At 36.8% G+C, this 23,472-nt stretch overlaps 2 protein-coding genes across 2 annotated transcripts; both read right to left on the reverse strand.

The window, feature by feature from the left end:
• Positions 1–3,115: 3,115 nt before the first annotated feature.
• Positions 3,116–7,938, reverse strand: LOC123702259. Its single transcript, XM_045649952.1, has 2 exons — positions 7,313–7,938; positions 3,116–3,251 (listed from the first exon to the last, which is right to left on the reverse strand). The coding sequence occupies exons 1-2, from the start codon at positions 7,936–7,938 to the stop codon at positions 3,116–3,118; spliced, it is 762 nt and encodes a 253-aa protein (XP_045505908.1).
• Positions 7,939–13,093: 5,155 nt separating this feature from the next.
• Positions 13,094–15,993, reverse strand: LOC123702260. The gene is made up of 4 exons (XM_045649953.1): positions 14,901–15,993; positions 14,172–14,283; positions 13,738–13,859; positions 13,094–13,547 (listed from the first exon to the last, which is right to left on the reverse strand). The coding sequence occupies exons 2-4, from the start codon at positions 14,280–14,282 to the stop codon at positions 13,094–13,096; spliced, it is 687 nt and encodes a 228-aa protein (XP_045505909.1). The 5' UTR covers position 14,283; positions 14,901–15,993.
• Between the last annotated feature and the right edge of the window lie 7,479 nt (positions 15,994–23,472).

A 23,472-nucleotide genomic window follows, 5' to 3' on the forward strand; every position in this document is an offset into this window, starting at 1 on the left:
CTTTCCAGTTTGTGAATTTTACTTTATATTGGTCCTTGGCGAACATTCGTTTAAAATTTCAATCCTCTGGGTGTGAGTCCCATCTGGCTAATTTGTTTTAAAAACAATTATATTTATTTTTTTAAATTCAGGTAGAGGTTATTTTGTGGGAAGTAAAACAAATTATTTTTATTGAATCACTTATTTATTATTTATGTTGTTTATTATGAAATAGTTTTAATCCCCAGAATGAGATTGGTGGAACGATTTCATACATGGATCAACGCATAATGCAACATTACAAATTTCGCATACGTATTTTGAACGTTTTTCTTGGTTGCGTGTACTGCAGAATCTGCAACGTTTGAAGGTCGACAATTTTAAAAAATGTTGTCCTTACTACCACAGTCACTCAAAAACACGTCTATAACGGAGCGACGAAACTCGAATGGCTGTCAGTGTCACATATCTACGTTTGGATACACAGAGTTTGCAAATTCTAAACCATACAGTATGTATTTACGATTAAAGGAGAACGGTCTCTACCCATAGAAAAAAAACCCAGACCCGACAGAAACGAGACATATTATATCAGTTTTTTAGTTATTTTTTATATAACTAAATTATATAGTTTTTATATTCGAAATCAATGGCTAACACCCAAATATTGCCTTATGTTTTTGTCAAAATGCCTATTTATCTACAAAATTCGTAAATATATGCAACTTGATAACGATGCAGTAGCTATGGGATGTATCTAGGTGCCCTGGAGATGCAGCTGGATTAAATAATTTTTGAAGTTCTAGTACAACAATCAACTTAAGATTCATTAAAATTGTCATATTCGATGATACATTGCAGATCAGAGATTTAGGTACATATCATTTGGGGCTTTTTAACAATAAAATAAAACTAATGTGTCAAAAAAAACTTTATTGAATTTCTATGTCCCTTAAAACATAATCCATACCCAATGCGGGGTGGTCAAAGTGATCTTGATATCTAGCCCACCCTAAATAATAGATAACACTAATAATGTGTGCGCAACTGCCTAATGTCCTTTTGCCATGGTAGCACGAGCAGTAATATTCTGATATTGCGTTTATCCCATTTATGGTCTCATCAAACATAATATAAGTACCTATAATACATTTTTGTCGTAACATGTCGTGACTGAATTCTGCACCTGATTAAAGTATTATTGTTTCTGCCCTCTACTGCCGCAAGATATTCTATATATTTCCATATTAAATACTCCCGTGGCTTTCAAATGTTCACTGCAGTATGACCGTGCTAACCTCACGTGATAGGTGTCAATTGAGAATTTAGTTAAGTCTTCAATTGTCAGTTGTGGAAAATGTTCAACTTCCGGAGCATTTGCTTAAGGGATAAATAAGAAAACAGAAACATTAAGGTCTATAGATATCGCTGCAGTGCTGATACATGTAAATATGGTCCTTATGCGTCGCAACGACAATTGATGACTTAACAGCGCAGCGCAGCACTATGCAAACATAGTTTTTCAGTTAATTATTGTAAAAGTTATGAAAATTGTTTTTTTTTGTAATTGATAGAGCAAATCGGGAGCATTTTTTTTTGAATTAAATAAAAAAAATATGAAAATTGAATATTTTTCATTGTATAGGGAAATCAAGTTATATATAGTCAGTATTTGGATATTTTTATTAAATTAATTAACTAATAATTATAGAAGTGGAGCAATTACTGATTCTGATGGAGCATTTAAGGAGCAATTGAGATATTAATAATAAAAAAATAAAACTAAAAACTTTCCGCAATAACTTCCTTCCGGTGTTATTAGCGGGGAATTGTTTATCGCAGTCACCATCCTGTGTTGCATTAGAATCAGTCCTTTCAGACTTCTGTGTATTTTGAATTTCATGCTTTTGGTCAATCACTTCAAACTCGGTTATGACTTCGAAGTCGTTCAAGGGCAACTCTTCTACGGTTAAGTTAATCAAATTATTTTCCAATGTATAATCACCTATTATTGGCAAAATTACGTCAATAATTTTAGCTAATCGTCTTTTTCCCGCTCTTATGCTCTACGGTCCACTGCTAGCGGAGGTCGGAGACGTTTTTCCGGTAGCAGCCGGTCTCTGGCACCTTCTAGCCTGGCACTCACCATTTCACCGACCTGGCGCATTATTTCTTTTATCAGGTCGGCGGTTTGGGCCGCTTTTAGCTCGGCTACTTCTTTGCGCAGGCCGTCCAACTCTGCCTGTAACCAGTCGTTCGCAGCTTGAAGGCGGCAGGTTTCTTCTGACATTGTGCGCTCCTGCAATGTTCGGCTGCCTCGCGGATCACATCTGAGGCCTCCTTAAGGTCTAGAGCAGCTACCGTTTCCGTGAGCAGCTGCCGTTTCCGTGCCATTTAGCGGAGCAAAAACACCGGGACGCTGGTGGTGGAGGGAGGGGAGTAGAGGTCCGCGCCTCATCTGACCGGGGAGGGACACTTGACTTGAACCCCCTCTAACCGGCAACCTGCTGCCTCTTCTATTGTTCGTTTTACCGCGCGCCCTAGCGGCACGCGTTTCTAAACCTCTTGGTTCATCCGGCTCTCGCTACTTGTTGAATGATGATGAAGGGGGAGGTGCCTGACGGCGGTCACTCCGGCGGTCAGGTTCTCGACGTTGGTAACTCATAATAGATGTGTGTGTTTTTCTGGAATCCAGAAAGTAGCCTAGCGATGCTCGCAATTTTTTTAACCCGTCCGAAAAAAAGGTTTTGTCAAACTGCAAAATAGGCCGCCGTGGTGGCGATGACCTCCTCATTTGATCCATATCTATTCCCAGCGAGTGATTTTTTCAAATTATGAAACAGAAAGAAGTCATAAGGGGTCAAATTTGGAACGTGGGCTCCACAGATTTGAAAATAATAAGGACTTAAATGCGTAGTAAAAGTATTAGCATCTGGGTAAATGTTGCGACAATTTAGAGTCCGTCCAAAAAACTTTTCCAGTGGGTCTTGGTTAATATTTCGAGTATAATAATATTTTACAACAGACCGGTTCCGTTCCGGTTGGATCTACAGATGACACCCGTAAAAGACGAGGTTTTCCTGATTGTAAAGCTATTTTGCTAATGTGTCTTCAAATTTTAATTCTTTTAATTTATTTACGGCTTCTGTCTAAAATAGTCGTAGTCTCCTATATGATAACTGAAATTTTCTTCTTGAATCTCACAATCGCTATCGTCGTCTTCTTCAGCAAATGAACCACATGAGTCATCATAGTCCGATTCAAGGTTAGCTCTGGAGATTTCGGAGACCATTGAAAGTTGTATTGAAATAATTTCAAACACAACGTCCATAATGGACAGGAGCACTGTCATGCTGGAAAATTAAGTCCCAATATGTATGCAATGGTAAATCCTCCAAATGGTCCTGTAAAGTAGTCATTAAAAAGTCGAGATTGTTGTCGGCTGTGAGCTTTCGGCAGGAACACAGGGCCGATTAATTTATCTCCAACAATACCAGCCCACACGTTAATAGTCCATCTATGTTGAAATTTATCCTGTCTCATCGCATGCGGATTCGTTTGTGCCCATACATGCTCATTGTGAATGTTCGACAGCCCGCATCGCGTAAATGTAGTCTCATCAGTTCATAAAATTCGTGATGGTAAATCTGGATTGACTATTATTTGGCTGCCTTACCACTCACACAATGTAAATCTAGGGAGACAATCAGCTGCTAGTTCTTGCGTCCTTTTATAATAATACGGATGCTGGTTATCATTCCTTAATGTACGCCAAACTTTCATTCTTGAAACCCCTAACACGGCAGATGCCCTCCGAGTACTTGTGGATAGATTTTCTTGATGGATTTCCATTGAAGATTACACATTCAGTTGCCATATGTACGTGTAGCATTATTACACTGTAATACCTATGTACATTGTGGCTGACAATTTCGAGATAGTTGATGTTGCTGAATTCCAGTCACTAACAGGGTCTTTAAGACATCACTGTTAGTTGTGACTGTGCTAAACTGGCGAAAAATGTCTTCATATTCACTAGGTTTCACAATAGTTGAATTTTACTGTACTTTGGTATTATTAACTTGGTCGGGTCTCTCTGGCCTAGTTGACAGCAGTTCCCTACACTATTGAACACATTGTAATGCTTTTTACGAAAAAATACTTTTGTGGCGTCTGTTGAGTTACCCCAGAATATAATAATATATTAATACAGAAGCGATATAAGCAGGGTTCTAACTTTGCGACTTCTTCACCGATTGCGTCTCCAAAAATCCAAAATCCGGGTTCGAACAAGAAATATTGCGATCGATGGCGCAGATGTTTCAACAATGCGTATTTTTTACCGTCTTTTTTCTTAACTAAATATTTAGCATTTTTTTTAACGTTAAGCTGTCTTGCCATAACTTATGGTGGGGTGAATTTTTTTTTCACTCCACCTCTATAAATTTTTCCATTCATTATATGAAAGCTTCCCGCGTTTAAACTATCAAATAGTTTATCTAGTAGAAGCACTACTGTCACGTGTTCTGTAGCAAGGTTGAATATTAGGGTAGCATTTTCACTATCATTCTTTTTCTGGGTGTATATGCTCTTCTGTGATTTTGTGAACATACCTGAAAAGTAAAAAAAAAAAAAACTCAAATGTACTATCCCTGTCTCTATGATAAACGGAGAATCTAGTTCCACCTTTACATAACAAAAAGAGTTTAAATTAGACTGCAAAACCCTGATCGACTGTACCAAGTATGAGCTCAAGAACCTGCAAGACACATAAAGGCATGAGCCGAAAAAGTCACAATATATTATTACACATTAAGCTCTCCGTAACTTTTGTCTGCTTCATATAACAACTGGAAGTATTCCCATTTTATACATTTTTCTTAGTCTCATCCCTAAAATCGATAATCTGCATGTCTTTTGTTAAAAGATTATTTCTTAAGCCTTTTATTAGATGTGGAACATCAAAAAAAGGAATTGTTAGCTTTGAATCCACTTCATACATTTCATAACGCTATTCTTTTTCATTTCTTAAATATTTCTCTTTGTGTCCAGTACTAAGCTACTTAGTGCATTGACATTAGTTTCAAGGTCACAGACGGAACACAATATTTTATTTTATTTTTAAGCCAGTCAAGTGAACATGCCTGATCACATCTTTGATTATATTTTTTAACTCTAACTTCTGCAGGCTAAAGTAAGCTACTGGTTGCTTAAAGTTCTTTTTGATGCCCTTGATCATGAACACTACAACATGATTAGCAATTTTCATTTCGTTATTATGACTTTAAAGCCTTGCAGTTGCATCATTTGCTGCATCATATTGGATGTTCGGTGTGAGAGACATTTCATCAAAGATGAGTGTGCATAGTTATCCTCATTCATTCCTCTGACAGTCTTTTAAAATTTTGAAAATTATTTTCATTAATCCCTTGCGAAATTTTTATTTGAGCCAGCAGGTTTCGCAGTGATTTCGAAGATGGCAATGTGAAATATTTGTACAAGTGTGTATAATTTAGGGCTTCTTTTAAATTCCCTCCTCCTCCTTTTTCTTCAGTTCTTCAGGTATACCGCCTCCCTTTAGGTTTTTTAGTGCTTGTTTATATTGTATTCAAGTAAAAAAATTCCAGCTTCTGACATTTTAGATGTGACTTTACGGAATTAGTGATTTACAACTAATTTTTCAGGATTGGCAAGACGTGCTTTAAAACTTCTCTCCTTAGCTATCTATCGTTTTCTTTAACTTTAACGTCAACTTCTTTGGACAACTAAAGTTGTTCTTTTGTTTGATAAATCAAAGAAATTTTTTTACGTTTCTGAAGCAAGTCTTGGTTTTAGTGTAACACGCGACTCTACATTTTTCGCATAAATTGTGAGTGAATCCAGCACACTTTGGAAACTAGAATCTGATTATTTTATCAGACCATTCTGGTCACATTCCACAGGAAAGCAAGTTATTTCTTTTGTTTTAATGGCAAAATTTATAGAAAAAATACAGCCGCCATTGTCGTCAGGACAGCTGTTGCCATTCTGTTGTCATTATTTCAAAATTTCATTCTCCCAAAAGCGATATTCCGTCCGTCTTTTTTTATAGGTCCATGAAAATAGTATACAAGTAGTATAATACAAATTATGTCAGTCTTGTAAAGAAATAAAACAAAATATAATCGTAAGAAAACTACAATTTTTAATACAATTAAATATAAAACGAAAACTAACACAATGTTTATAAAAGCGATGTGATATTTTCTTATTAATTTTTAGGTCGATTACTGCTGTCTTGCACTCCACAAACTCCGCTGCTTCAGGTGAATACCCATCACCCAAGCATCACCCTATGAACAAACAAGCAACAAAAACGTGCTTTCAGTAGCCCAATTGTCCGTTCTATTATGTTTCTTGCCCGGATATGCAAGTTCGTGTAGTGTCCTTCTGGTGAGTCTGGAACTGTGTCCAATATTGGTGTCATCATTGTTTTTCTTAATGCATACCCAGAATCACCTAATAATAATAAAAAAATCATTATTGTATGTTCTGAAATTATTTTACATTCAAATTTGTACATACATACCAAGAAACCATATATTTTCTATATAATTTTATAACGGAGGACTATTTCATACAAAGGAGTCGTGGGAGGCACCACCATGGCTAGCGTCATCACCTAAATTCTAAAATATTCTGTTCTGCATCACAAATTTTGAAAATATAAAAGAAAACAGTTTTAACGTTGACTGTTATACTAAAGCAAAATATATATAATTTTTTTTTTAATTTTATTGTAAAATATTCATACATGCTGCCGTTGAATGCTATTCAGTTTGGGGGGGGGGGGGGGGGGGGTTTATTTCGCCTCGCGGTGGTGCTGAAAGAAGAGCCGAGTGGCCAGACGGCCGGAGTCTATTCATTTTACTTTATCTATTGGAGTTTTTTTTTTAATCTGTAAATACTTTTAAGTGGCTGTGATTATAAAAATAATAGAAGTTGTTTAATAATTTGTTGATAATTAAAAATGACTTGATTATATTATTACTTTTATTTAAATTTAATCAAAGTGCTGGAAAAATAATTTAGTTTGTAAGTAAAGAAACAAGACTGAATAAAGATTTTTGATTAATAAATGTTTTTTTTATTGTTGCCTTGGTACTTACTAATTGAACATTTAAAGCTTGATAATGCTTCCTACAGTAAAAACGTTCCTCATGTTGTACCGGTCTGATGATAGCTACTTGGGTACAATCAATGCACCCAAATATTCCGGGTATAATATAATTTATTTTAGAATCTGGAAAGAAATTAATTAATTAATTAGTAAACCAATTTCTCTTTCACATACTCTCCTACAGAGTTTTCTCTTACTTCTCCTATTCGGCTCCTCTGACGGCGTATGGAATTAGAAACAACTGGAGGAACTCTAAACCCTCCTGATTTCAGAAGCATATACCAAGTCGACGGATCTCTTCCTTGGGTCTCGATCCATAGCCAATCTTCTTTACTCTTAGTTGATTTAGCCTCTCCTTCAGGTGCATTATCATCATAATCATCATCATCATCACCTCCTGTCTTCCCTAGTTGAGGATCGGCGAAATAATTGACCCCTTCCTTCTCAAATTGTGGTGCCAGGCCACCTCCTCTAGCAAATGCCCATACTAGGACTATGGCATTTAACCCTACATCTGCCAGGTTTCCCTCGAAGTTCATTCTGGCATTTATCGATCTTTTGTGCCCAATAAGGGATCCGAAAATTTGGATCCAATGGAAGAGGTAAGGATTCGCATTGGATGAATATGCACTTCTGCTTACTAGATTCAAATCAGACTGATATGGGAAATATGAATATTTGTCTCCAGATTCTTGTCCAGGATGAGTCAGCCTTAGTACTTCATCACCCATTGTAGGGATGAATACCCAATCCATAAGGCTCCCAGCATCTACATTCAATATTCCCATAGCAAATCCCATGGATAACAACCCTGCACAGTCCCTAAAACGTGTTCTTCATCTTCATGATTATTGAACCGATATAGAAACATATCATAAGCAGCAACCAACTTTAAGAAGTTTCTGTCACTTAACCAGCTGCCATAGACCCCAGTGGCCCCATTTAGAGACATCCCTTGGCCTCCCTCCGCAGCTAGTTGTTGTTCCATTCTCTTGAGAAGTAAGGCTGAGTATTCAACGTTCGTAACCCTCAGTAGTCTGTTAATACATAGTATATACAAGACAACTGCTCTCCCTGGCCATGATGATGGATCAACTTGAGTTACCTGATCTAATCTTAACTAGGGATTGCAGTCTTCTCAGTAGGCTGATACTCAGAACCGGGGACTATGGATACAATGCTCCATGGGGTCACATCCTCATCCTTGTCACATATCTTTACTTGAAAGCTCTCCCAGACATCATCTGTTTTATCAACCAATTGCTTTCCGTAAAGATATAATGCCAACTTAGCTGTCGGCAGTGTAAGGGCTGAAGCTAAGATGCCGCCTCTAGCCGAACTTAAAACCTCTTCAAGAGAGAGAGAGGTCGTTGGTACAATTGCCTGAGGCTTATTTCCAGGATTCCTCTCGAACCATTGAGATGGATAATCTACAAGAGCATCTGTATCCACATACTCGAGCTTTGCTTGTTTTCTGGTCCTGATATGGGTGGAGTAGTTCCTCTTCATTGCCCCTGAAGGTGTTGACATCATTAGAATTTTCTTGATAGATGTTGATGTTATTGATATTGATTGATATTGATGTTATTAATGAATTTAAATATGAGCCTGAGCAATATCTTAATGTATAATGCCTTAAATTATTTAGAAAAAAAACTACAAAATCATACTTCCTTAAGCCTATTACCTACTTTTTTAATTTCTCTAATTCTATTTTTAATTTTTCAATTTCAAACAAAAGTTGGGCCATTTTGAATTTATAATTTTCATTTTCTAAATGAATATTACTCAATTTCGCATCCAAGCACTGTTTTTTAGCTGAGAAATATTTGGCTATGACATTATTCTTGGCATTCTTGCTATCGTCTGGTCTTAACCCTTACCTGCATGATTTAATGTAAAAAAATGAAATAAATATATAGGATGGGAAAATAAGTCAGAATTACGAAAATCATAATAAAAAATCGATATCAATTTTAATATTTTTATTTTTTATATAAAATACCTACGATGTAGAAATACATCAGTATGCACTTAGCTACCTTATTTTTTATAGGTAATTGGTCAAAGTAAAGTAAAGAACTGTTTCACAAATTTTTATAGATGCTTAGTAATACTGTAATACGCTCTGTATTACTGAGTATGAAAATTTGTGAAACAGTTGTTTTTTGCGTTTAGGCACAGTGGTACCTGACATTTGGTACAAGACCACGGCGTTGTACCTTTACAAGCCGGCATTTTGCATCTGAGTCTAGAAGAAAACGCCGGCCAGTGGTCTACCCCGTCCTTCCTCACATCCGTTGAGGTGAGTGGATGTGTCGGGCCTCGTAGCTTTTTAGCTTGGTACGCTTGTTCAATCAAACTATTACTAGGCCGTCCTCTTTTGGATCCATTAGCGTAACCTAAAGGGCATCTGCCAACTCATTACGGAATTCGCCTAAATTCAACAGATCTTTTTTAGCAACGCCCTTTGCAGTGCTATTTTTTTTCATTAGCACCCAAGAGTTTATTATCGCTAAATCCAGCAAGTGATAAAATAGCCTTAGGTACCACTTGCGGCTTTTGACTCTTATTCTGTACCGCCCTAAGAAGCTATCCATCAGATCCACTCCCCCCATATGCATATTATATTCCTGAACAATTTTGGGACAAGGAATATCGATTTTTTGCTTCACCCTTTTGTCATAACGGCTAACTTTTCCTTCGGGTTGTGATCCTACGTATGTAGATAAAAGAGTAACCACTTTATTGTCTTTCCAGACAGTAGCGGAAAAGTCAACTCCGTCGTGATGAGCGACTCGTTCCTCATAGGTACCTCGAGGAACTGATGTCTTCATCAAAGCTTTTTTATCTGGTAGTCTGCAGTTAGTGCTGATTTACACAGGGTCAGTAGACAAGTCAGTCGCGGCGCCAATTTCGGCGCCGCGGCTGACTTTAACTGTTTACATAGACTTCAAGCCTCTGTACTGACTTCAAATCTGTTTTCACAGGGTTTTTTTTTCGGGTCAGCGCTGATTTGCCTCGAATTTGTAGTCAGTTACTGATCCTGTGTAAATCAGCACTTAGGTAACCTATTTTGCTGTACAGTTCCAACGCAGTGGATTCCTTGTTTCGACAGATAATATACTAAAGGCAGGGATGTGTAAAAATTATCAAAGAATACTATATGATTTACCATACGAGGTATCACGCGGGCTAAACGAATAACAACATTATTGGTTACGCCAAAATCGGGTTCACCAGGGTTGTGCCATCGTTTTGACCGGAGTATACTTCAAAGCGATAGGCATAACCCATTAGACTACACAATACAAAAAGTTTGTAGCCCCATTTATGCGGCTTATTGGGTAAATATTGTTTTAAAAAGGGACCAATTTTTGTAGAACACATCTGTTCGTCGATAGACAGACGTTGGTCTAAAGGTAAAGATGAAAATCTTTCATTTAGGTGCTCTATTACTGGTCTTATCTTATGTAGTCTGTATGTTTATGATTTTCGTTATTGTTAAAATGTAGGAACCTTCTTATCGTCACTGGAAAGCCAATACTACTGAAGCGCCAAAAGGCCTTTTTACAGTAGATCAATTCAAAGTTTTTTTTTTCCACAAAACCAGACATAACTTTTTTTCTGATTTATGCATCGAAAAATGCTTAAGGAGAAAAAGTTTTGTGACATTATTACGCATCTAATAAAAATAAAACCTTCTGCATACTTATTTTAATTCAGGAAATAGCTGTCGCTTTAGTACTTTTACTTTATGAAGTTAGTAAACAGAAAGTACTTAATCTGTGAAATATATTTGGGGTGCGGTGTCAAAAAATACTAACAGCGCAGGTTTGTTAAATTGTACTAACGCAAATATTACTAACGTGCATTGCGGATTAATAATGTCTGAGGGTATTATTACTGAACGTTCTAATATGTCACTTATACCGTACGTTAAAACGATTTATATTATAGTAAGTTAGTACTATTGTGTCATAAAAAAAACTAATGTATGAAAATATGATTTAAATTTAAATCTATTTTACTTATGGCGCAGTTGACATTAAGTAAATTAGACAAGTGGCAACAAAATAACTCAATCCTGTTTATTAGCAGTCGCGCGAGGTCTCATCCAGGTAGTTCTAGGTATATCTACGCTAAAAAAACCATAATAGGTTAATCACATAATATCGCAAAAAAATATAATGGTTTTAAAACAAAATGTACACAGTTTCGTAATAATCTTTATTGAAAAAAAAAAAACGTTATTTTAATCAGTCTTGTCTTAAACTTCTTATTAAATAATTATTACTTGATAAAAAAAAAAACTTAAACAATGTCATTTAAAGTAAAATATAATAATCACAAATGTTAGCTTTATTTGGTATCATTTACGAAAAGATCAATCAATTAGGATGCATAATTAGATCCTTCATACCCGTATGAAGAATATGTATTTATGTAGTATTTTGAAATAATCATAGTTATAAAATTTTAGGTATAAAAAATATTATTTAACTTAATAATAATTAGAATTTTAATTTGTTGCCATTTTTTGTAATTAAACGTTGTCTTCGACATCCGTTTCTTGAAGGCTGTCCTGGATATTCATGGCATTTGGAAAATTTGCATATTCTTGATGGTAGTTTTAGAGCAGTGGTGGCTCAGTGGTGAGACCTCGGACTTTGAATCGATAAGTCCGGGGTTCGAGACCAGGCGAGCGCGCAGGAAATAAATTGATTTTTCAATTTATCTGCGCATGTTGTAACATCACCACTGCTCGAACGGTGAAGGAAAACATCGTGAGGAAACCGACATGTCGAAGAATTAAAAAGTTCGACGACATGTGTCATCCGCCAACACGCACTTGGCCAGCGTGGTGGATTATGGCCTGTACCCTCATAGGAGGCCCGTGTCCCAGCAGTGGGAACGTATATGGGCTGATGATGATGATGATGATGATGGTAGTTTTCAGGAATTATTTTTGTTGTACAAAGTTTCCATAAATCTTCGTATTTCTTTTTTGATATAGGTAGGCGACTCTTGTAAATATTTTTCGGTTGTAGATTTTTGTTTTTATTAATTATTTCAATGTTTTCCTTTGCTTCATCCGTCGCCATTGTATATTTAACTGTCATCTTCTGTGGTTCAGCTTTTTTAAATGTCGCTGTACGCACCTGTAATATTTTTAAAGTTATAATATTTATATCAAAATAGTCTCCTAAGTGTAATTATGAAAAGACAACGATTGAGTTACCTACTTTCGATATTTTTCCCGTCAGATTTCCCTTAAAGTATTTATCTGCGACAATATCCCAGCCGCAAAAATCCTTAAATGTTAAGACATTCACATGATAGGGCTTAGGATTCTTTCGGGCTAAATTAAACACTGTCGGCCATTGAGATGGTGCCCAAACAATTGTGTTTGTAACACTTTTTTCTTAAACAGAATGCATTGAGTCCACTGGCATATAAGTGTGTCCGGGCAAGAGATAATTCATTTGGATGCTAGTTATATTCTTGCATTTTTGTAGACAAATATGGATACAAGCAAGGACGATTTTGTTTTTATTTTGTCCGGGGCAGGCATCACTGTAAAACAGAAGATGTTTGATAGAGCCACGACCGTCCACCATCTTGATGTATTTTTCTAAGACAGTGCACACTTCGTTAGCTCCGCGTTTTCCTTCTGTTTCCGTCCAAGTGTAACAGTAGCCTTCTCTAGTTCCAGATTCGTAAAAAGTTAGATTATATACAGCCAATTTGCGACTGTAATACAGTAACATACTTTGGCCATACGGCGTATTCAGAACTTTCTGTAAATCAAAAGATACGCAAAGTATGTTTCAAGTAGTGTGTAGAAATCATTTTCTTTGCCACCATGTAACTCTTAGTAATTAATACACAAAATAGAAAAAAAAAGATAGTAATGGAGGCAAAAAGGACTCCCCGTCAGCAAAGCAGCAACCATTATTTAAAATGTATTGCTGCACTGATTTTCAGAGAAGACCACGTGACTGTACAGATGCAATGATTCAGTATTATAGAAGGATATATATATATATTATATGATAAATAGAAGGATGCAATCCTTCTATTTATCACATCCATCACCATATTCCTCAATTCATCAGGCACATCGTCATCTGTCACCCAAATCTCATTCAATGGGTGTCCCACCTCCCACTGAGGACCCCTACGGCCTTGCCCACGCCTACGTACATTCCTTACTCGTCCACCCCGATCGCCTCGGCGTCCACCCCTTCGTCCACTCCTTCGTTCACTCCTTCCTCTTTCTCTCGGGTAAACAAAAATAGTGTGGGCGTCAGTGGCTAAAAATGTGGTGTCCTCTTCTCTCTCTTCAATATGCTCGGCCTCCAATGGCGTGCCGTCTTCAGCAAAAATTGCGATCACTCTTGGTGCTCTGCAAAAATAATTGCCATTATTAGACAAATAAAAGACAAACCGAAATAAAAAAGTAACAAGAGATATGCTAATTTGATTTTACACAGAAGACATAAGACATCGTAAAACATAAACAAAAAAAAATTGCCGAACTTTTATGACAGAGAAACATATTTCATCCTGTATAGATTAATTTAAATACAACTTACGATTCAGATGGCTGATGCCAAATTGGGGACCTCGACCTCGCTCTGTCGCTCCCTTCTGGCGAGGTAAGTGGCGAATAAGGAGGAGCATCTGGCGACTGCGGCGGGCTCCTTTCATCGTCATCCTAAAACATACAACATGCTATCTACCCCAATCGTAATAAAAAAAATAAAGGAAGAAGAAATAATATTAGCCAATATTAGAACATTACACCATAATATAAACAATATGCAGATATCAGATCTATAAAACCTTTCCCCAAAATGACTGGTGTTCCATAAAAAAAAAACACACCCAGCCCACCCCACACCCAAGCAAGTATACAAATACCTTTTCAAGTACCGAAAAAATTAAACATTTTTATCTTATATACGCACATAATACAAGTTCCAAAACAAAACACATAATTCAAGTTCCAAAGCAAATTGTGTTTTACCTCCACGTCACTATTGCCCACGTCACTCAGATACTCCTCCTCTTCATCAGCATAGAGTAAGTTTAAAAAATCGGCTGGGGCTTCGCTGTTTACGTTCCACGACCGCGACATTCTACAAGGATAAATAAATAACAATTAAACCAATTTAAAATCATCAATAGTATTTTTTTTACAGATAGCGGACAAACATACAAACAATTTTAAAAATATACTTACAATTATGAAACTATACACTCTTAGAAACTGATACAGACAAACATACACAAAAACTGCAATTCTCACAATATCACATACATACCAATCAAATCAACAAACTCCCTTTTTTGAAGTAGTTAAGAATCAAGACGTAACTAATAAATTTTATTTACTTTATTCTTGCGAATACACAAACTTTCATATTTACAAATACATATCAATATAATATACAAATATACATCCAACCATAATCATCTGTCGATCTATCGATAAAGCTATCGACACCTTCAGTAACTATTCAAATGCGTCGTAAAAAAAAGTTGCAAGTCATTCAATACCGTACGTTCATACAAATAGGGATCAAAATGGCGTGCTGGGAATTTATCAAGAAAACCGTTATTTTGATACATCGAATACAGAAATTCTCGTATTTTTATAACAAAATTTCTAATAAAAATGATTAGAAAAAAGGTCAAATCTGAATGCAAACTAGTTTCAATTGAGTGTTTTCGTAATTTTATAGTATTCACGAACCTAAATCGCAATGAATTCTCCGGAAATATGCGACTATAGGTAGTCACTTTTGAACTTGAAAATCACTGATATTACAATGTATTTTTTATAACCAATTATCTACAGAGCTTCAATATATGCACAATAACACAGTTTAGTAACAGTTATCCGATATTTTATAGTACTTACCTTACAAAAATCGAATAAACACGCACGAGTTGCACAATGACACTTCAAACAAAGAGGCCTCTAAACGTAGATAAAAAATATAGAAGCGTCCATAGTTCACTGTATTTCTTCGTTTGACTCGATGGCATATTTATCAATGTTTGTCTATGACTAAACTTGTTCAAACAAAAGTAGACTCTAAATATATTATATTTTGGGTTAAAGTCGATGAGGAAGCGCGCCCCGATCGGGGCTTTCGGTATTGAACAGAATGGCGTATTACGTCATAGCGCGCCCCGATCGGGGCTAGCGGCGATCAAGAGGTTAATTTTATTTTGCGAACAGTGGGAGAGTGTTAGATATTATATAAATACACAATAAAATACCTTAAAATGATCAATGTCTCAAATATGTGGCGACGCGGACGGGCCGAACTCCTATCGGTAATTGCTTCTGATGCTGGAGCAACAAAAACCTCAGACGTTTTTTAAAACATGGCACTGAAGAAAGATTTCGTAAAGGGGGAGGTAAATTATTCCAGCACTTTGAAGCAGCATAACGGAAACTACCACGAAATGACGAAGAGAAATGTTGCGATAACTTAATGCTTCCGGAATTAGCGAACCTAGTATTATAATCATTTTTGGCCCAGTCAAGTTTATGATGCAAGTACGCAGGTTTACCGTTCTTAACAACACCGAACAAAAGTACGCTAAAATGTAGTTCTCTCCTGAAAGTCATAAATAGCGAGTTGGATTTGTTAAGAAATGGAGAGATATGCGCTCTTCGAGGGATACAATAGCAAAAACGCGCACAAGCATTATGGACTCTCCTAATTACGCGTTCGGTTCTTGCCAATAATCTTGTCCCATATAGTGCATCTGCATAATTAAATTTTGATAAGATCAAAGTTTCACAAAGCCTCACACGTAAATCTTCACTTAGAAAATCACGCACTTGATACAGAATTTTAAGCCTGTAAAAACAGTTCCTCGCTATTTCGTGAACGTGGTCCTCAAAACGCATACCATCATCCAGTATGACTCCTAAGTTTCGCGTCGACACAACTCTCTCAATCGGTCCAAATTTAATGTGCAAAACTGGGTTATACGATAAAACTTTCTGGATCATCGTTTTTGTTCCCAACACCATAAATTTGGACTTCATTGGATTGAGAACTAGAGAGTTAAGAGTCGGCCCAACTAGATATTATATTTAAGTCATCGTTGATCGGGAACGGAGATTAGCAATAACACGCTCAACGCTAAAACAAAGCTCTCGATATTGCTGCAATTTCAAACCTGATGTTTTGCTTCAATTGGGTTCAGTTTCTCGGATTATCCTCGTAGACCTTACTTATGAGGTATCCCCATACAAATAGTCGAGTGGGCTTAAGTCGGGGCTTCTGGCGGGCCGGTTGATATTACCCCTATGCGTTATGACCTTATTAGGTAATAATTTTGTTGTTTTTAATCTATGTACATCAAATGAAACCTACGTCATCTAGTGAGTAAGAGAGTGAAGAATGTATTACTTTTGTGACTGTATGAATTGTATTGATGTATCGGTTCATTCGTTCTTGCTCACTAAAGATACTTGCCTCTTGTTCGCAATCAGATACACATGTTGTTTTATTTTTTTTTTAATAATAGGAATACACAGGATTTTGTACATTCTTCTCGATCACGTTCGTTTCTGAGATTTCATGTATGCTTTCAAATCAAATTGCCTCTTGTTTATTTATTTTTTCTTTTGCCTTTATCTTTGAAGTATTTTTTACAAATCTTTGCTTCTATTGACTTTTAAATATTATATACAGGGTCGCGAATGGGCATTTTTCTCGTAAACCGAGGGTCTACTAATTCAGGTAACACGCAGTTTAAATAAAATTTTGATAGTTTAGGCTCTATTTTCTCCTTCTTAAAGTTATCGTCCTTTTCTATTATTTCTGTTTTCATCGGAATATTTTCACCCAGCCATAGACCAAAAAGGCGTTTTGATTTTTGCGCTATATGAACCTGCCCTTGAATTTGAAAATACCAGTTGTGGTTTTTGTGTATTTCAATAGTTTTATCTTTTTGAATTTTGTAAAACGGGACTTTTTCTTACTGCTTCTTTAAATGGTAATTTATACGCAGACATTAAAGAAAGGGCATTTCATTTCAATTACTTTTATCCTTGCGGATCCCATCTCGGGTAGCTCCTAAATATGGTATTTCTTCGTGTATAAATAAACCACATGGCTCTATTTCTACCATTCTTTTTTGAAAGCTGTTCTACTGCTTCCTGAGATATACTATTTTAAAATGTTTTTAAACCCTCTATGCAAATAATAAATTCACTCTATGCAGACAACACGAGCTTTCATTGTGTAATTGTCATTGTCACTGAACGTCTATGTCTCCATCTCCTCTTGACATAGATTTTCAAGGAACAAATGTACTCTTTCATCTTATTTAAAAATTTGTTATCAAAACAAATAGGATTAGTAAAACCAAAACAATCATGTTTTCATAATATCAAACAATTTTTTAAAATTTTATAAATACCTGCAAACATGGTATGGCTCCTGCAAGAAGCCCTCTTCGTCCGCCCTTTGTTATGTATATACAGGGTTACTTGTAAAACACCAGCAACCTCGCAGGACAAGATAGCTAACATCATAAGTAACAACATTTGTTCTATGACTTTTGGCATAACGCAATAAATTATTTTTAAATGATTTTTTAAACTTTTATTGTACTCTCCTAACATTTGTAAGTCTATGTTCTATTCACTAACGGATGGACGACGCGACGCCCCCTTCCCCCTCTCGTTCGCTTCTAGTTTACGTAATTTTCGGGAGGCGTAGAGTTTATAATATTCAAACGGAAAATTAAATGAATATTTATTTTTGTATGAAAATAAAATCTAACAAATTATCAAAAGTCGTAGAACAAATGTTATAATATAATATATGTATAATATAATATATAATATATAGCTTATGATGTTAGCTATCTTGTCCTGCGAGGTTGCCGGTGTTTTACAAGTAACCCTGTATAGCATATAAGCTTGGAGCATATAAAGCTTCATTCCCGGGGTGTCCAGCGAGGATCGCCTCGATGTTTTCTTATTACCTCAAACCATATACTGGTAAAAGCTGTTCTTCTGCTTCCTGAGATATACTATTTTAAAATGTTTTTACAAAATAATAGGTTTTGTCTGCTGTGACTGATTGATAGACAGCACACTGACTATAATGATGGACCTAGGACACATGAGGTAATAAATGCATTAAGAATAGGGTTTGAAAAACAAAAATTACCTGTCCTCGGTGTACTAAGAGTAAATCTCTTTGGCTTATTTAGTGTTAACACATTTTGGCCAACACTCTCCAAAACCTGATTGTGACACTATCACCCTCATCGTTGCATTCAACAATCTCAATGCCATGGTTAATTGATGTAGGCATCAAATCTGCAACACTACTTATTTCAGCAGAAACCCTAGCAAACCCATCACCAATACCGTCAACACTAGTTCCACCATCTCCACTCATGCCACCAATATCGATACCTACTGTTTCGTTATCACCCCCAAATGGCACAGTACTTCCAAGCAAACTAGAAATTCGGTCCAGTATGTCATCTGAGGGTATATAATCAGCAGGACCACCACCAGTCTAAAAAGTCAATGTAGGTAAATAGAAGTAATATGTCACTTCATTCTGAAGTCCAGTAACTAACACGACTAGCTAACCTTAATTTATTTTCATGCTGCGTTTGCGTGAATCCTTTTTTAAATTTTCCCATTTCAAACGCAGCTGCTGAGGTGTCCTAGGACAATTCGTAGCCTGAGCATTGAACTGCTCGGTCAATCGAACCCACTCTTCTTTTTTCATTTTGTTGTTGGTGGCGTTCGTGGTTTTAGTTCTAATAATTGTACTTTCTATTAATTAGGTCAAGCAAAAACTTCGATTCCTCTTTTGTAAGAGGCTTGCCTTTTGTCTAGAAACAAAAAAAAAATGAGATTTAGGCGCGAAATTGAGCGTAAGTTGGGAGCATAACAGCATCACCTTCTACGAATTCGCAATCCATTATTGTTAATGAACAATAAATAATGACTACTATTATTACTTATTTACTAATTGAAGCATTGGGTGCAAACAGGGCGTATGTTGTAAAATAGAGTTTCGAGAAAAATTATAGTGAACGTTGTAATGCCTTACATTATTTTAATACTTATAATTTGACTTAACTAAATTTTCTTTATAATTTCTTCCTAATTACTTTATAATTAAACATGTGCTGAATGTATTTCTGACGTATGTATATGTCTTCGTTGAATAAAAATTGAACGTGAGAACGAAACTGCGCAATTCAGGCGAATATTTCTTCCTTACAACTTTACCCGTTTTACTTCTTAAAATCTGACGTTTTACGATTTCTTTATTAAGCACACCAATTTTTTTTAAAACATCTGCGTGTTCTGCGTTAATAAGAGATTTCTTCTCAAATTCATTTGGACCGATTTAAGCAAAAATGATTCAGTCCACACTAACCTCATTTCGAAATAATAGAGTTTAAAGTTTATTTCGGTATTTCTCTGGCTTTGTAGTTCTAAATGTTATGTTTTTAATTTTATGTTATTCTAAGTGTTCTAAACTAATTTACATGCATGTATTTAGTAAATAAATTTTAATAGTTTCGTAGATATTCAAGAAAACTTGCGCGTGGATCATTATTACATAATACATTTTGTATGGAAGTAGCTGTGTAGGCTGCGGAAAGAAAAATGCAAAAATGTTCCAAACTATGACAAAAATAAAAGCTTAAAAATGTTTATTATTTTTATTTTATTTAAAAAAACACAAATGTTACCCTACTCCTCATCCAAATCAAAGTCGGGTTCATCACATTAACCATCTATGTCGTCTATTATTGCATCGTCTCCCTTCAGTTTTTTATAATAACTGTTAAAATTTGAAATTGCAGCCTTCTTACATTTACATTGTGCATTGTACTAGATCTGTGATGCATTGTCAATGTCATTTATTTTATAGCTATAATCTGTGGTTGACTTCCTTGTTCCTCTTTTTCGCGTCGTCTGTGACTGTAACTGTACCTAATTGTGTCTGATTTAATTAAAACAGTTTCTAATTCTAAAGTTTCTAATAACTTGTAAAACCGTGTTTTAATTACAACAACAGGTTATGGACCCAGGCCAACCTGCCGTAGTACAGATTACAGTCGAATAATAAATAATAATCAGTTCGTCAAACTTACCGCGTGCATAACCTCACGGTAACGGCTCGCGACTAAGTTTTTTTTTTTCAGATTTATATAAAAATTACAAATATGGCTGGAACTAACTCTATAATGTCAATCGAGAAGTTGAGGGGACGTGACAATTGGGCAAATTGGAGTTTTGCAGTTACGGCATACCTCCAACATGAAGATTTGCATAACTGTATTTTGAAAGCACCAGATGCTTCCGATCCCAACGCAATGAAGCAAGACACCAAAGCAAAATCAAAGCTTATATTGTTGATCGACCCAATTTTATATGTGCACATACAGGATGCACAAAATGCAAAACAGGTGTGGGACAATTTGACAAAGGCGTTTGAAGACCAAGGACTGACACGGAAAGTTGGCTTATTAAAAGAACTGATTAACACCGATTTAGAAAGCAGCTTGTCAGTGGAAGACTATGGAAATAAAATTATGACAGCCGCGCACAAATTAAGGAATATAAAATTTCATGTCGATGATGAGTGGTTGGGCACATTAATGCTGGCAGGGCTGCCAGATATGTATAAGCCTATGATTATGGGCTTAGAAAGTTCCGGTATGAAGATTAGTGCTGACTTAGTAAAAAATAAATTACTACAGGAAGTGAAAATGTTAGACACTACTGCACTTTATACAAACACAAAAAAATACTTGCCCAAAAGTGATAAGAAAGGCCCTAGATGTTTTAATTGTAATAAGTTTTTTTTTTTTTTTTTTTATGTCAGAGCAAGCAAAGGAGCAGGTGGGCCACCTGATGTTAAGTGGTCACCACCGCCCATAAACACTTGTAACACAAGAAGTGTTACAGGTGCTTTGCCGGCCTTTAATGGACAAATACGCTCTTTTCTTGAAGGCCCCAATGTCGTAGTTGTTCGGGAACACCGCAGGTGGCAGATCGTTCCACAGTTTCACCGTACGCGGAAGGAAGTTGCGGGTGAAGCGGACAGTGGTGGAGCGCCAACCATCCAGATGGTGCGGATGGAACTGGTTTTTACGGCGTGAGGTCCGGTGGTGGAACTGTGCGGCTGGTAAAAGGTGGAACAATTCCTCAGAGCACTCCCCATAGTAGATTCTGTACAGTATACACAGAGACGCAACGTCTCTCCGCACTGACAGTGGATCGAGCCTATCGGAAAGCCTACGGTCATCGACAATTCGAGCTGCTCGACGTTGGATGCGGTCAAGAGGAAGGAGTTGATACTGTGGGGCTCCGGCCCAGAGATGAGAACAGTACTCCATATGCGGTCGCACCTGAGCCTTGTACAGCTGAAGTCGGTGGGCCGGCTTGAAGTACTGTCTCGATCTACTGAGCACACCAAGTTTTTTCGAAGCTAGTTTAGCCTTCGCTTCCAAATGACTGCGGAATTGAACGTCACTCGAGATTTCAACTCCGAGGATTCCGATTTTCGGCGATATACTAAGGGGAGTACTCTTAAACCGAGGTTCTACGACAAATGGGGTCTTTTTAGCGGTGAACGCGCAAACCTGTGTCTTTAGGGGATTGAACTCGACAAGATTAAGTTCGCCCCAATCCGAGACTTCTTGGAGAGAAGACTCGACTTCAGACACAAGTTTGTTTCGACTCTCATTGAGGCTTTCCTTTGAGGTGTTTGCACGGCCGGGATAAAGAGCATCCCCCGTACTGTCGTCTGCATAGCAATGAATGTTACTGATTTGTAACAAATCATTGATATGCAGAAGAAACAGTGTAGGAGATAGCACGCAGCCTTGTGGGACACCAGCGTTCACATGAAGAGGCTTAGAGCAAGAACCGTCGATAACGACCTTAATGCTCCTCTCTTCCAGGAAGCTGGCAACCCAATCGCATAACCTCGCAGGAAGTCCGAAAGATGGTAATTTCGCTAGAAGTGCCTTGTGCCAGACCCGATCGAAGGCATAATAAGTATAAGTACGGACATCTCAGCAAAAATTGTTGGCATAAGAAGACAACCAGTAAAAAAACAGATAAAGACACAGGTTATGTTGCAGCTTTTTCAGCATCCACAGCAAATGACTCTAATTCTTGGCATGTTGACTCAGGAGCATCCATGCATATGACTATGCACCGGGACTGGCTCACTGACATCACCGTTTCACCTGTACCGAGCATAAGGATTGCTAACAACAAAGAATTAAAAGTTGAATGCTGCGGTAATGTATGTATTAAGGTAAAGGCACATGATGGCAGCACCGATTCAATACAGGTATGGAAAATTCCATCTGTGTTACCTGTCTTGAAGGCAAGCAAACGAGAAAACCGTTCCCTGCTGAAGGTTCCCGAGCAACCAGCTTGCTAGAACTTATCCACACTGATGTGTGTGGACCGATGCAGCAGACATCAATAGGAGGAGCAAGAAAGATTTTTGGGCTGAAGCAGTAACTACAGCAGCTTACATAGTGAATCGCTCTCCCACCCGCAGTTTATCAGATGCAACACCATATGAAGTATGGACTGGAAAAAGGCCAAATTTGAGTCACATGAGAATATTTGGATGTCCTGCGATGGTGCATATTCCTAAAGAAAATAGAAATGGAGTTACATTACCTGATGTGCCGCAGACATACTCTGAAGCTGTGTCATGCCGGGATGGAGACAAATGGAAACAATCAATTCAGGAGGAGCTTAAGGCACACAAACAAAATGAAACCTGGACGTTGGTAGAGAAGCCTCCAAATGTCAAGACTATTGGATGCAAGTGGGTCTTTCGTATCAAAGATGAGCCAACAGGTATGATTTATAAATCTAGATTATGTGCCAAGGGATGTTCACAAAGCTATCAAATTGATTATACAGAAACATTTTCTCCAACGGTGAGATATGACTCAGTCCGAATTATACTAACTGAAGTATGTCAACACAATCTTGAAATGATACAGTTTGATATTAAAACTGCTTTTCTGTATGGAGACATAACAGAAAATATATATATGTATCCACCTGAAGGATTAGATGTTCCATCAAACTATATTTGTAAATTAAAAAAATCTCTTTATGGATTAAAACAAGCTCCAAGGTGTTGGAACTCTAAGTTCAAAACTGTTCTGAACAGTTTTGGTTTTAATAACAGTCACTCAGATCAATGTGTCTATACAGGTCATGTAAATCGTATTAAAGTTTATTTGTTGTTATATGTTGACGATGGATTAAT

Source organism: Colias croceus, chromosome 23, assembly GCF_905220415.1.
Source record: "Colias croceus chromosome 23, ilColCroc2.1".
NCBI lineage: Eukaryota > Metazoa > Arthropoda > Insecta > Lepidoptera > Pieridae > Colias > Colias croceus.